Source organism: Octodon degus, unplaced genomic scaffold, assembly GCF_000260255.1.
Source record: "Octodon degus isolate 3935 unplaced genomic scaffold, OctDeg1.0 scaffold00212, whole genome shotgun sequence".
In the NCBI taxonomy this organism is placed as follows: domain Eukaryota; kingdom Metazoa; phylum Chordata; class Mammalia; order Rodentia; family Octodontidae; genus Octodon; species Octodon degus.
In genome coordinates this window covers 2838160-2854082 of record NW_004524788.1, presented here as the reverse complement: position 1 = coordinate 2854082, position 15923 = coordinate 2838160, and the positions used below count along the sequence as shown (strand labels likewise).

The following is a 15923-nucleotide window of genomic DNA, read 5'->3' as shown; positions in this document are numbered from 1 at the left end:
GTGCCGCTGCCCAAGAACTGGCTTTTCAATATCTTCAAAAATGCCTCTGGTGATTTTGACTTGTAGTTGAGTTGACCCAATAGATCAATATAGAGGAAAATGGCATCTTACCAATATTGAATCTTGTGACTTATGTTTTTCTCCATTCATTTATGTCTTCTTTAATTTTCCTAAGGGATTTCCTCTGGTTTTCAGTACATGGGTCATGGGTCATATACTTCTTTTGTCAAATGTATTCCTAAATATTTAACCATTTATATATCTCCAAGAATCATAGATGTAACCATATATATATATATATATATATATATATATATATATATATATATATATATACTCCATCTGTGCTTTTGCTTTTGAAGATATAATCAAGAGTTTACATTAATTTTGATCTCTACTCCTCGCACCTGCACACATGAGCACACGCATAAAATTGAACATAGCATTCGCCCTTTGCCTTCGTCCTCTTAGCGTGTCCCAGAGACGCCCCGTGTGAGTGTGTAGGACCTTCCTCATTCGCCTTAGCAGCTATCTGTTGCTCCCTCTGCTCTGCATGATCTGAGTGTGTGTGCTGGTCCCCCTCTGCCTACGTGCCTGGACAGTCTTCACGCATTTGCTACTACAGCTGGCACTGTCATCCCTTTTCTTCTTTCAGGTGGAATTTACTGGGTGTCATTAGCAGGTCGGGTCCTCCTTGACCCACACAAGACTCAAGAGCAGATCTGCCCTGGCCCAGCCTCGCCAGACTCTGCAGGTGTCTCCTAGAGCTGGGCTGTGAGTTTATCCACACAGCCCGGAGAACTGGGGGAGGCTGCCTTGGGATGGGCTTGTGGTTTGTCTGGGCTCCTCCCAGCCCAGCAGTCCGATTTGCTGCCCTCCTTCTTCTTTGGTTAGACATGGTCTTTGTGGGAATGTGGGGGAGGGAAAGGCCAGGACTCTGTGGTCAGAGAGAATATTCTGTGATAGGAGAAGTCACATGTGGGATGATGGAGCAGAAGTGGATGCTGCCAGGGCCGGGAGGCAATGCTGAGGGTAGAGACCACCCTGTGGGCACCAGGGCCACAAGGATGGGGAGGAAGGAGAGAAGTACAGTAAGTCCCCGACTGAGGAATGCATTCAGTTCCAGGAGGACATTCATAAGTTGGATTCATTTGTGAAACCTGGCAAAGTGAGTCTTATACACCTTTGATCCCAGCATACAGTGTAAAGCATAAAAAACAGAACCACACATACAAAAATAATGCGCATAAATTCGTTTTGCTTTTACAGTTACCTTAAAATAGTGGTACGGGGTGAGGGTTAGGGCAAGCCACTTCCACGGTTTGTTCACATCTCTGAATGTGAGGTTAGTTCCTATCTGTGAAAGATTGCAATTCGAGAAAGTTCGTAACTGGGGGACTTGTTGTGTAATTATATTACCATTAATTACGTAATTACACTTGCTGTGTAATTATGTTACCATTAGCATCATCGCCTTTGTATGTACCAGAGGTCATCACCTTCCCCTCCCTCAAATGCAAGCCTTCAGCCCTGGGCCTGCCAACCCCACGCTCTTCAGCTAGGAACCCTGGGAGAAACAAATGTACTGCAGCCTGTGAGCTCAGGTCCTGGCCCTTTGTCTTGGGCAAATAAAATGGGAAAAGTGGTGTTATCTGCTCCCGGGTTTCCAAGTGATAATGAGATGATGACCACAGAGTCTGGGTTCCAGCCCCGTGCCTAGTGAGCCCTCCCAGTGGGAGCAGCAGCCTTCAGAGCCGTGCTTGCTGCTACACTTCCTCTCTCAAAGCTCCACATTTTGGGGGAGCCAGATGGTTCTTCCATTTGACCTCAGGGAGGATGGTGTAAGTGCCCATTAGCAGTCTAAATGTCAAGGTCAGGGTGCTGGTAGGAGGTTGGATGAGGAGGATTTGAAGACTCACTCTGCTCCCACTCGCATGGATGTGGTACATTTATGTCTGCCCCAACACACACCTGCACACGTGTGTACGCAACCAGGTGCATGCAAACACATACATTGGCACAGTCCCCGTGCTGGTGGTGTGTGGTAAGGCGGAGGGAATCAGAACACATCAGCAAGCATTTTCCCTAACACTTTGGCCCTCAGCATGGAGGGCTCTGCCAGGCTCGTGGGCAGGGCTGACCAGGCCACAACCTTAACGAGGAGCCTTGGTGCCTATTTTGGGGAGGAATGACCACCACTTCCAATGGCTTACTGCTAAGTGGCATCTCACTTCATTAAGCCCTGGAAACAGTGACATCACAGGCTCCTGCCCTGTTGCCACCCACATACAGCAAACCACAGAGTGATCCGAGATTCATTTGCAAGAGCAGGTCCCAAGTAAAAATGTTAAAATGGCAAAGCTGAGGCATTCTGCTATGAAAAGAAATTACAGCTGAGACCTGTTAGTCAGACATTTTCAGGGGCAGTTTCCTTGCTTGGGAGCAGGGGAAGACACCATGTTTGTTTTGGGCCAGGTTACGTGACCACTGTTCCCCCTGTCAGCTAGAGGTGGTGTGTAAAGTGCATTTCTGCTCTGTAAATTGTATTCTCGCCGGTGTATAGTTGTGGTGGACACACAGCACGGGACTGTTGTACCCTACAGTACGATGAAGCTAGCGGTATGGTTTTGCCACTGTTTTGTGTAGACTAGTGACCGTTGTTCTTGCAGTCCCATCATTCTGAGTCACAGAGTCATCCAAGTGAGCCTTCTCTTCTTCCCACAGCTTCCTTTGCCCAGTTTTTTCCATGTAAGCACTGCCTTCTCAGGCAGACAGTAAAAAGGAACAGGGAAGGACTGCTTCAGTCTAGGTTCTGGTGTTCACGGGACTGCCAGGGGCGAGTGTGTCCTCGCCCAGCAAATGCGGAGCAGCCTCTGGCCTCTTGGAGGAACCCGGGATGAACAGGAGGATGAGCTTCCCTGTGGCGCTTTATTCTGCTTACACTCTGGCCTCGTCAGCACTGTGGACAGTGGGCTGCTACTGCCTCCTGCGGGGCTCTGTCCTAGGCACTGTTACGGTACTGTGTTCAGCAGCAGCACTGGCCCTCCCTCTGTGAGGCCCACTGTATCCCCAGACCAGATGTGATGACCAGAATATCTCTAGACATTGCCACCTGCCACTGAGAGGGAATAATGTTTCCTTTAAAAAAAAAATCAGGTCTTATTGGTACTTTTTAGGTATCCATAATGGGCACAGCCATCATAGAGCACTGGTGCCTGTACGTGGCACCACCTCATTCTTTTGCTCCATTTCCCTGTGTTCCCCTCCTCCCATTTACAAAAGCTTTGTTGCCATTGTTTTCCTTCTTTTCTCAGTTTTTTTACTTTTCTTTCCCCCTTCCCCTCCCAGTTTAACATTTTGTTCCTATTTCACAATACCTAGTATACATTTTGGCCCTTACTTACACTTTCAGTTTCTCACACCAGAGAAACCACGTGATCTTTACACATGTGTGACTGATTTATCCCACTTAAGAGTATGATCTCAAGGTGTATCCACTTATACCCTGTAAGGTGTATTCCTTACTTAGGAATGAATGTCTTGACTGTCCTGTTTGAGAACCACTAGCGAATACCTTTTCAAGAACAACAGAGGTGGGCTGGTGAGATGGCTCAGTGGTCTAAAGCACCTACTTAGAACAAGCTTAGCAAAGCACAGGGACGGCGGTTCAATCCCCCAGCACCACATGCCAGCCAGCCCTGCCCCCTGGTGGGCTGAGCTGGCCACACACACACATAAATAAATAAAATTAAAAAAAAAAAAAAAAAAAAAAAGGGCCGGGGAGATGGCTCAGAGGAATAAGCGCTTCCCTGGCAAGCGCAAGGACCTGAGTTCAATCCCCGGTTCCGCCAAAAAAAAAAAAAAAAAAAAAACAGAGGTGTGAGAGGTTCATGGGTTTTTATTGACTTGTTTTTATTATACATACTTAAAAAAAATTTTTTTTTTAATAAGACAGGCTCTTGTGATGTAGTCCAGGCTGGCCTTGAACCTGCAGGGATTTCCTGCCTCAGCACTGGATTACAGGCGTGCACCACCATGCCTGGCTTTCTTTTTACTTTGAAGGCCGTCCTGTGGACCTCCTCCTTGTGCCAGTCCACTCACTGTTTCAGTTTCCCCAAGGGCTTAGGCTGGCAGGGATAGGGATCAAGGAGCAAGGCCTAGGACCTGTCCTAGAGACTCATCGGCTGCAGATGGACAGGGAGTGAGCACCGTATTACATGACTTACAGAATCTGCCCTTTCGCTTGCTCTGTCTGGAGCTAAGCAGTTCCTCTTCCATAGCCCTGGCATGACCCTAGCACCTACTAGGTTTGCATCCAGCACCCCTTTCCCTCCCCCACTCTCTTTACCCTTTCTTCCACATTCTCTTGACAGTGAGGTGGCCACCGTGATCTCATCACCACGACGAGGGGCTGACTAATGTGAGCCAGAGAGGATAGAGGCTCACTTCCTGAGCCGTCACATGCCTGGAGTTCTCACCAGCCTCCTGGTGGCCCGATTTCTCAGTGATATTCACTACTGACTCACTTGGCTCGTGGTCAGCTCTGAAATCAGGGTCCTCTTCAGCTCCTACCCTCTCCTGCTCACCAGCTCATGTCTGTGGCATGGGACTAGTCATTTTTACTGTATGCTGTGTGCACTAATATCCCTTCCAAAGAGCCAAAAGTTTGGTTAGATTGACAGCTTCATGAGGGCAGGAGCAACGGCAGTGTTTCCCACCCTCTAGAACACTGTATGATAAAAATGATGCTTTGTAAATAAATACCTTTGAATTGAATGAGTCAATTTTCAACTGGTCCCTGTCTTCCAAGAGACTCCCACCTCCTTCTGGGCAGCATCCTTGGAAAAGCAAATGAGTAAAACTGTAAAACCTTAATCTAATTTTCTAAGAAGTGAGCTTTAAACTGGTTCCAAGTAGGGCCCAGTAGGAAGACCAGGCCCCAGGGACTTGGAACCCTGATTCTGTTACTCACTGGCTTGGTAACTTGGAGCAAGTTGCTTCCATATGAGTGTGGTTTTCGCCCCCAGAAATATGGACCATCGCTGCCTACCCGGGCTGTTATGAGAATGAAATGCAAATATATGTATGAGGAAGTACCCAGTCTGGGCTAGAAGTGATCATGGTTTAGCACCACTTACTCTTTCCCAAGTATTCACCGCTCTGGTTTCCTGCTGCACTTTGCTCCAGATCTCACTGTCTGTTCCCCATCTCTAGTCACTCATTCTCCCTTACTGCCATCACTGCCCCCAGAAAGGCGCTGTACTCAGCCTGACTCCCGGCACACCCAACAGGGACAGCAAACATGTAAGGAAAAAAGAAAATTAGGTGACATCTACCCCTTTAATTTTTTTTTTTTTTTTAATTTTAGGAAAGGGTCTATAGAGTGTTCAGGGTCTCACTAGTATATCGGACTCCTAGTGATCCACCTGTCTACAGCCTCCCAAGAGCTGGGATTACAGACATGCCACCATACCCAGTCTCAATTACCATCTCAGCGTACCCCGGGGGTGGGGCCGGCATGGCAGGCCTGAGGATTGAACCCCCAGCCCCTGCGTCTGCTTGCAGGTGCTTTAATCTGCTAAACTATTTGGCCGGCCCTTTACCACTTTAATTTTTTTTTTTTTAATGTCCATTATTTTTAAAAGTATTTGTAACTTTTGTTTAGTCTTTAACTTTTTGTTTTGAAATAATTTCAGATTTGCCTACAAAATTACAAAACTAGCACAGTTGCTTTATGCCGTTTACATAAGCTTCCCCAAGAGCTAATGTCTTACATAATCGCAGCACCATTATCAAAACTAGGGAAACAGCATTATGCGGGACTGTTGACCAATCTGCAGATCTTACTCAAATGTCATGAGGTGTCTCGCTGATGTCCTTTTTCTGAGTCGGGCTCCCACAACAGATGTAGTCGTTGTCTCTTTGGTCCACTGTCATCCCTGCCAGTTCCTCTGTTTTTATACTCTCAACACTTTGGACGAATGCTGGCCTCTTACCAGTCTGGACGTGGCTGGTGTTTTCCTCATGATCTGAGTGGAGCTGCTGGTTGGAACAAGAACACGCAGAGCAATGTTGTGCCCTATGCCCGGTGCTCCCGCGTCTCCTTCCTGGGGATGCTCGCATTCTTGCTTAGTCAAGATGATGCCTTCTTTGTAATTAATGAGCATTTTTATGGGGAGGTAATGTCCTGGTCCTCATCAGACTTTGGCCCTATCCATTCCTTTCTCTGCGTGTGTACAGATTCTTGGCTTCCTATTTTAACCAGTGAATTATCATCTGGTGCAGCGAGGTGCAAAGGACAACAAATTAATACAGGACATATAAATTATAAGATTATTTTATAATAGTCACCCAAAGATTCATATATTAGAGAGAGCGCAGGAAATCTGTCCACACACACTGCAGACCTAAAGAATCCAGCTGAGGGCCTAGATCTCACAGCATTGTCCTACATGAGTCCACCTGAAAACCTAAAGTCAGTAACAGTGCCCTCCACCAGTCCACCTGGAGGCCTAGAGCCCAGGACAGTGTCCCATACAGGCCTGTTTCGTAGATCTGCACTGGGAAGGCCTTAAGGTCTGAGGTGGAAGCTAGACAGTCTGTGCCAGCGGGATGAAGGATCTGTGCCAGCAGGCTGAGGGATCTGAACTGGAGCTAGGAAGCACTGCCCCCCGAAAAGTACCACAGCCATCCTCAGTGACCAGGGTTCTAAGATCCTCTGACTACAAGAACAACTGAATCTATATCAGGATGGCCAGCATGACATGTTTCCAGGACACAGGAACAGCAGACCATCTTCCCCTCTGGAGCCAGCAAGTGATGTTCAAAGTGAGGACCAGAGCTCCCCCAAAGTGAATGATAGTCATTCTCAGAGACAGTAAGGTCCTGAGCTCCTTAGACATGACAATAGCCAAGTACATCAGAAAAGTCAGCATGGCAGACTCCTCCAGGAGAAGCAATAGCCCCAAGATAACAGCTCTTTAACAACTGTCTGCTTCCTCTCCAGTTCATTTTCCTGTTGTTGGCAACCATCCTCAACCCTCAGGGGGCAACAAACCCTGTACTGCATTGATTCAGTTGAGCTGAGTGTTACAAGTTGCCCACCATTTGTTGATCTACCACACCATCAAAGCCTGTAGTTGCTCATTTCGATGCTGACAGTGTCTTTTCTTTGGCTAATAGTAGCCCCCTTAAACTACCTTTGGGCCCTTGACTACCTAAACTACCTTTGGGCTGCCCCAGGCAGCCCCTTCCCTTTCGCTGGAGCACCTTCTGCCTCCTACTAAAACATGCAACTGAAAGCCAAATCATCAGCTACTTCGGGTGACTTGAGCCTCAGGGCATTGCCAGAAGGAAATGACTTGGGGTGACTTTCAACCATCGGTCTGTGCATCTCCTTACTTTATGTTCAGGGAAACAGAGTTCCAGCAAGGGCCAGGGATTTTCTGAATGTAGATAACCCAAGTTGAGCCAGGGTAAGGACAGAACCCAGCCCCTGCCACACCACTGCCTATAGCTAGATTTTCATCTAGACCTTATATGCCCTATCCCCTGGCCCAAAGTCCTTTCTGAGGTGTGAGGCTGGCTGTGTCCTTCCATGCTGCCTTTTAGCCCAAAGAGTCACAAGCCAGGGCCCTGTCCACAGCCTTGTCTTATTCGTCCTGCACTGTATTGGCCCAAGATTGGAGAATTGGGAGATTCCATGTAAATTGCAAAAGTTCCGGCTTCACTGGGCAGATCAGAGCATTGGGCTATTCTGAGCCCACTCCTCCACTTGTTGCCCCTGCAGGTGCTCCTCAACTTACTGCAACGCTACATCCCAGTAAATCCACTGTAAGTCCAAAATATCATGTGCCAAAAATGTGCTTACTATAACTTACCAGCCACTGTAGCTTAGCCCAGCCTGCCTCACATAGCCTCAGAGCATGTACATTGGCCTAGAGCTAGGCAAGAGCATGCAGTGCAGACCATTTCATGAAGACCTGACTCTCTGATGGAGTTGATGGGTCTCAGCACATCGGAGGGTCATTTGCTGCCCTGATCCTCTGACCAGCTGGGAGCCCTGGTTTGCTGTCAATATTCAGCTTGGAGAGAAAGAACTGCATTCGGTATTTCTAGGCTGGGAGAAAGATCCAAGTTCAACAGTCAGAGTGTGCTACCTTCTGAATGCATATATCACTTTTTCTCCAAACCATGCGAAATTATCACAAGTTGGGAGCTTTCTGTATAGAGCTAGGGCTCGGCAACCACTACTTCCTTTCGTATTTTCTGCCCAGCTGCAGCCCCCAGTTTGCTGACCCTGGACAGTCTCTGAAGTATGGTGCCTGCCTCATTCCTGTTGCCACTGGCATGGGAGTTGCCCGCCATGGCCTGGCCCTCAGGACCCACCCACTCATCGGGACAGCCTCCTCTCCAGCTGCCTGCCTCATTCCATCCCCTGCTTGCATGGAAATAAACTCAGCATTCTGGGCTCTGCCCCACCCTTGATCTTGACCTTTCCTGCCCTCCCCCTACCTTCTACCCCTTCCCCCCACTCCCTCCCCGACCCTCCCCATCTACTCTCTCCTTCCACTCACTCTCACCCTCCTCCTGCTCTACTATTCAGACATTACCTCTTATAGGACGCCTCGCAGACAGAGTGGAACAGAGGTGGGGAGTAGGGTCTGCTCCCCTAGCGCTGACCACACCATTCTCTTTCCTATTGTTTGTCTCCAATGCTAAGCTACAGCCAAAAGCCAATTTGCATCCCCAGGTCCCTAATGCCTAAAGAGAGCTGTGCACATAGTAGGTACTTTGCAAATGTTAGTTAAGTGAACATTAACAAAAATGCTAGCAAATACCTCGTACATTCTGGGTGCCGGGCACGATTGTCATTACTTTGCATGAACTGTCATTTGACCCTCACTGCTGTGCTGTGGGATACTTATTGTTGCCCCCATTTCACAGACAAAGTCACTGAGGCACACAGTGGTGAGGTGCCGTACTTAAGGCTACACAGTGGTGCCCTGGTTGAATTCTGGCAGTCTGACTCCGTAGCCCATGTTGGGGCCTCTAACAGACTTCTTAAGGTTAAGGAATTCCACATTTCCAAGATAAGGGAGTTGAGTAGCTTAGGAGAGTTGTGTCACATGGATCCCCTCCCTTCCTACCATACCCCTAGCCCTAACTTCTGGTGCCTTTCAATAGGAGCCTAAGCACAGAGCAGGCAGCAGAGAAAGTGACACCCTTTGCACCTGGCAGCCCAGGGGAGTTTTTCCTTCCCTGAGGTGAGAGCATGCTTCCCATGTAATTAGCACCCAGAGTCAAGGATCAGCCCTTATGCAAGATTGCCTGGCCCTTGCGTTGGGCTTAGCAGGGTGCTTTCTGTTTCCCAGTCAGCAGAGGAGTCACATGCCAGCTTGTCACTGGCCACTCTACTGAGTCAAGTTCCACCCAAGAGCTTAGGAATGCACTGGGGACCAAGGCTTGGCTGATAAATCTCTGTGGTGTGAGAACTGTCTGCTGCTCACGTTTGAGGCTGGGAAGGGAGCCAAGTGTGTGGACACCTCCCTGGTGAACTCTGAGTCCGATCCTCCGCAGGCACATTTCCTCTTCTCAGCAACCCTGCAGAGTTTCATAGTTGCTGCTCCACTCTTAGAAATGAGGAAACTGAGGCTCTGGGAAGTCCTGTGCAGTCTGCAGTCTGATCCAGGGCTTTACACTTAAATAGTCAGTGGTCAAGTGGGCTCAGAATTAAATCCCTGTCTGTGTGAATCTGAAGCCCTGGCTTTTCGCAACATACTGCTCAGCAGGAGTATGTAGAGGGACCCGCAGGACAAAGAGGCTCTTGTGTCACAGTGGAGGGAACCACTGGTGTCATGACCTGACCCCAGGACTGTGGGCCCCGGCAGGACTTCATGCTCATCTCGTGCTGTAAAGTGAAGAGAATCTCCAAGGAGCAGGCACAGGAGCTGGCAGGAGGGTGCAGTGGGGGTGGAAACGTGAGGAGGGGGTGCTGCGTGGGAGCAGGAAAAGGAAGGGTGGTACAGAGCAGGAGCGCAGCCTCAGCGCCATCCTAAACTCAAGAGAGCCCCATCCTTTCCCTGTGCCTCTTGGTGTCCCTGTCCCCCGTGGCTCCAGCATTCAGTTCATCCTGCAGTTACTGACCCAGTGTCTACAGCATGCCCACCTGTGCTGAGGTTGGGGACAACACCTTAGAAGGTCTCTGCCCTCAGGGAGGAGATGTTCTGCTAGAGAAAGAGCTATGGATGACTCTGGGTAGTAAGTGTCATACAGAAGATAAGGTGAAGGGGTGTGTGTGAAGGACAGTGGAGGGGTGAGAGCCACATGAGGCGGGCTCTCCTGAGGCCTGGGCCATGGCCTGGCCAGGCCTAAAGGGATAGAAAGAACTTGTTTGGGAAGTATGGAGACTTGCTGGCCTCATGCTGTTCAGCCAGCTCCCCTCCTGCTGCCTGTGACCCACTTGTGTATGTGTCCTTCTCACTCCCTTCCTATTTTTTCCCAACAGGTTTGACATCTACAGGAAGGTGCCGAAGGACCTTACACAGCCAACGTACACCGGGGCCATTAGTGAGTAGCTGCCCTCTGACCACTCTCCCACCCCTGCCTGTGCTCCTGGGTCCAGTCTACACAGAACTTCTGGAGTAGGGAAGAATAAAAGAAGGAAAAGCAGAAGGGAACTTCCTGCCAGGTCCCTCACCTGTTTCCACGCTGAGTTTCTGTCCTTACTGTAGCACTGTAAGGTAGAAGCATCAGCTGTTTCTAAAAGGGTAAAAGGAAATTATCAGTACAGTTTGAGGAGTCCTGATTGGAAAATCTGAAATCTGAGAAGTTCCAAAATCCAAAAGTTGTTGGAATGCTGGAGATTGAACTCAGGGCCTCATGCGTCTGAGACAATTAAATGCTCTACCACTCAGCTACATTTCCAACCCCAAAGCCAAAGTGTTTTTGAACACCAGCATGATCCTGGATGTGGCAAATTCACACCTGGCCTTCTGACAGGTGGCAGTCAGTACATAACTACACTAAGAATATTGTATAAAATCACCTTACCTAAAACATAAATTAGATTTGTGTTTAGGTCTGGGGAGATGGCTCAGTAGAATAAGCACTTGCCTGGCAAGCGCAAGGGCCTGAGTTCAATCCCCGATTCCGCAAAAAAAAAAAAAAAAAAAATTGTGTTTAGACTTGAGTCCCGTCCCCAAGGCATCGCATTGTGGATACACAGCTATTGCAAGCATCTGAGAAAATACAGTCAGACTCCCACTGGGCACAAGGATGTTTCCCGTCCCAAGCGTTCTGGGTAAGGGATAGTCCGTTCCACCTGTAGAGCTGCGCTGGAAGAGGAAGCTGGGACTGAGGGGCCTGGGGGAAACTTGCTTTTGTTTTCATGCCTTTGGAATGATTCCTATGTTTTATATGAGCATATTTGTATCTAACTTTTAAAATCACAGACCCAGATTTTGGTTTCTAGAGATGATTCTTCAATGGAAGAAACCAGGGCTCTTTAGAAAAATGACTGATTGCAGCACTAGGCAGGGAAGATAGGAAGAGAGCCAGGCCAGCTGTGTTGAGACTCAAAAGCAGAGCTGCAGGAAGCCTCAGAGACTTATGAAGTTAATATGGACATTATTGCTTGAGCCGACGACTTAAGGCCTGGGAATCTATACTGAAAGAAATAGGTGAAAGGAGACAATCTTCCTTCTAGAAGAATTCCAATAATGTATCTATAGATGCTTGCCTACTCAGTAGGTAGAATTTAGTTCCTTCCTCCCTGAATGTGGACAGAATATAACAACTCACTGCCAAAAATAGAAATTTAAAATAGTAGCTTTGGGCCGGTGGGATAGCTCAGTGGATTAAGTGCCTGCTTAGGCAAGCAGAGGGACCTGGGTTTGATCCCCAGTACAACATTCCACACCGGCTGTGCGCCTGGGTACACTAAGCCAGCGACCAAGTCCAGGCGTGGTTGTAATCCCAGCACTGGAGAGTCTGAAAACAGGAGGCTCACTAAGAGTCTGAGCTACATAATGAGACCCTGTACCTAATTAATTAATTAATTAAAATAAAAATACGTTTGCTGTAAGGAAACCTGGAGACAGCCCTCAGCCAAAAAGATCTGTGTCACCGGCGCTAAATCTTGAGGGGATGTGTAGTGGCGCCTTGCCCCCAAGGTTCTTCCTCAGAGAAGAATCTGCAATCCAGTCAAGTCATGAGAAAACGTTACAGTCTCAGGTTAGGAGACCTCAGAATTCCTCTGGAAACTCTTCCAAAGGAACTGGGCCTCAAAAAGCTGATGGAAAGTGGAGCTGCTGTCCCAGATGCTAGAGGAAGAGCCAGGATGAGTGGGTGCAAAGGGGGACCCTGCGTTGGTACTTGGGCAGAAGCGAAAAGCACATGTGGGAAAACTGCTAGAACCCAGGGAAAGGCTGTAGCTGAATTAATAGTACTGAACCAATGTGAACGTCTTCATTTTGACAGATATATGGTATTGTGTTGTGGTAAGTGACAAAGAGAAAGCCAGGTGAAGGCTCTGTGGGAACTCTGTGCTATCTTTGCATCTATTACAATTCAAGAAAGAAAGACAGACGGACAGAGAAAGCCAAACAAATTAAAGCTGTCCTATAAAGGGGATTCTTCAGCTTCATTTTTTCTGATGAGAAAATTAGCTGAAAGAGGTGAAGTGACTCATCCAAAGTGTTACAACTTGCAAAAGCTAGATCCAGGACTGGGGTGCAGGTGGGTCTCCTTGTACAGCCCTGACCTCTCCAGTGGGAGAGGCCTGATGTGGGACAGACCCTCTCTATTCCCCCAGGTCACTTGGTCCTCAACTGGGAGGTGGCTTGGAGATGCCCCATTCACAGCAGTTGTCCCTCTCCAGCCCTCCTTCCAGTTCGGTTTATTGAGGCTATGGAAGCTTACAGCATGGGAATAGCCAGCCAAGTGGCAGACTTCATGCCGCACCGGCCCTCCCATCAAGCAGAGCAGGGTTCATTCTCCTGTGTAGCAGCTGTGTGACCTGGGGTAAGTCACTTCACTTCCCTGAGCTCAAGTTTCCTGATGTGAGGGTTAAGGGAGAGCAAGCCTGCCCAGAGCAGGGCACGAAGGCCCTTGGCTCATGGACAGCTCTCCTTTCTTATCGCTGTTCTTCTCAAAGCCCACAGTCAACCTGTGAGAATCTGGGACTCAAGAAGCCATGTGGCTTTGTCCTTGACCCCTCCCGAGGAACAAGTCTTTAGGGAAACATGAGGGCAAAGGGGTCTGCTTAATTTATGAGCTTGCCTAAAAAAGGTCAGCGGAAGCTCCCTGCCCACTGTCCACTGCCAGCCAACAGCTCAGACCTCTTTCCTCTTCTCAATCCTATATCTCCCCCTTGTCACATTTAACAGTCAGATGTGCATCCTTCTAGGAAAAAAAATAGTTGGGCTTTAAGGTACCTACATGGTCAGACACCACAGGGGCATGGTGTGTGCACCTTTCTCCCTCTCCTGGACACCTTTCCATCCACACAACACCCTTGCCTGAAAAACAGGATCCAGCTGCATCCTGTTCTGTTACCTGGCTCACCCATGGCTCAAGTAACAGCCCCTGAGGGGAGCCAGTCAGTATTCTAGCTTGTTGCCATTGTCACATCTTTGTCCATATCTCTTTGCATCCCTTTGCGGCTATGCGAGAAGGTAACTTTCCCAGGGCAGGAATCACTGGGTCAGAGGGTACATGCACTGGACCGCGCAGAAGGCGCTGCCAGCAGCCCTCCAGGGACGGGGTCTGCTGTGCGTTCCCAGTCACAGCATGAGACGATGAATTTCTTACACCAGAGGAGAGGCGTGAGGCTTAGCCCTTAGCTACCATTTAGCGAACAAATATTTATGAAGCGGGCCTTGGGGCCAGGCCCTGTGCCAAGTGCTGAGGCCACGTTGATGAATGGACCTCATGCTTTGTCCTTGGGGCGCACACAGCCAAATGTGGCGGGCAGACTCAGGCACGTGCCACTGAATTACGGTGCGCAAAGTGCTATTAATAACTGAAGGGAAAGCAAGGTTACCGGAGACTTGTGCATCTGGGTGTGGATTCTGCCTCCTCTGCTTACATGGGCAGTAGCTCTGGACAAACTCCTTGACCTTTTGGCAGAGAGTTGGGTCTGAGGTCCACTGCCTGGCTGCCGCAGGTCTCCTACGAGCAGGCGTCCTTTTGGGGTCACATTCCTCCCAGGCAGAGCCTGAGTCACTTTCGAAAGAAGGCTGGACTCAGTGTCTCAGAGTCTTGCCCAAACATGGATTGAAAACTCCTCACCAAGCCTTCCAAAAGACCTCCTGATGGAATATTTCCTACTGCCTTCTTATTTTTCATTCATTTGACAAGTATTCCTTTTACACCATCTCTGACCCAAGTACTATGCTAGACCCAAGGGCTCAGTGATAAAAGACCTTGTTTCTACCCGCTAGTCTGGGTTGCGGTAGGGAGGACAGGCACACAGTAAAGCAAGTGTGATCAGGGCCTGTGGACTCCTCGGGTCTTGGTGGGCAGAGTCAGTGCTTATCACGTCCTCTTGCTGGATTGGCCAGGCTTTGTCCAAGCACTAAAAAAGCATATAGCTTTCACAAAGAGTCTTGTCTCCCTACCTCCAGCCTGGATAGAGGGAGCACCTGGGGGCTTATCTATATGCATGCCCCCTACCTGCAGGCCTGGGGCAGGGTAGGCAGCCACAAGACTTGGGTCCATCTAAATGTAGACCTTCCCAAACCTGCCCTGTGTTGTACCTGTTCGTCATAACAGCATCTCATGGGCTTGGAGTGGCCTGGTGGAAGTGATTCTGCCATGTGGGTCCTACATGGCCCTTGACAGAAAAGGCGCTAGGTTCTGGGTGCAGGATGCCTTGTCCACTTGGTGAGATTCTCTGGGGTGGGTGGAGAGATACAGTAACTGCAGTTTCAGATGAGAAGGGCAAGGCCAGCATCCAGAGAATTTGGGTGGGTAGTGTAGCTTCTCTAGTGGATTTGTGCAGCATCTGGAGAACACATGTGAAAGTCATTTTCATGCCATTAGAAAAAGAAACAACAACAAAAGCCCTCAGCTAAACACGGCCACTGAATAAACTGAGGCGAAGCCCTGTGGAAATAGATTGTTGAGTAAGCAAAGCATGGTTGGAAAAGGTGTGCCTGTTATGCTGCTGTTCCTTTCTGCTGTAGGCAGAAAAGGGATTTTTTAAGCTAACTATATATATTTATATATAATATATAATGTATAATGTACAACAGTGATTTTATGTATTGATAGTAACATAAATATGTACTTTATTCGTGGGTGTTTCAGTATATTAAATACATTCATAGTAGAGAAGTCCTACATACATATACTTATTGCATCATAATCCTTATATGGTTGTGGGAGAGCACACTAACTGTTGTGGGGGCGGGGCTTTGGATAGAGAGTGACTCACACAAGGTACTTTTATATATACTATCTTAGTTACTTTTCTCTCATTGCGAGACGACAAACTACCCAACACCTAAAGTTAACAGGGCAGAAGTGTTTTTAGCTCGCGGTTTGTAGAGGTTTCAGTCCATCATCAGCTGGCTCCAAGGTGGGCTGGCGTCACAAAGGAGAAACAGTTCATGGCAGGCAGAAGGGCGCAGAGCAGGCAAGGAGCCTTGGCAGCCCTCTTCTGTCCCTTCTGTGCTCTGTTTAAGCAACTGAATTAGGGTGGTACCAGACTATTCTGTGGATTCATTAATCCCATATGCTTAATCCCAGCATCACACACTCAAGATCCAACCACCTCTGCAAAAGCCCCACCTATGACTGCATGAGACCTTGCGGGAACATCTAGACACAAACTATAACATATGCCTACAATTTTTTTTTCCTCTTAATGGGCATGCATTACCTATTCTTTTTTTCTTTTTAAATTTTATTTATTTATT

At 48.4% G+C, this 15923-nt stretch overlaps 1 protein-coding gene across 1 annotated transcript in view; it reads left to right on the top strand.

The window, feature by feature from the left end:
• Ergic1 (endoplasmic reticulum-golgi intermediate compartment 1) overlaps nt 1-15923 on the top strand; it is a 107555-nt gene that overhangs the window by 41112 nt on the left and 50520 nt on the right. The window contains exon 2 of the mRNA XM_004644839.3: nt 10508-10569. Within this exon, the coding sequence (XP_004644896.3) occupies nt 10508-10569 (62 nt within the window). The remainder of the gene's footprint in view (nt 1-10507; nt 10570-15923) is intronic.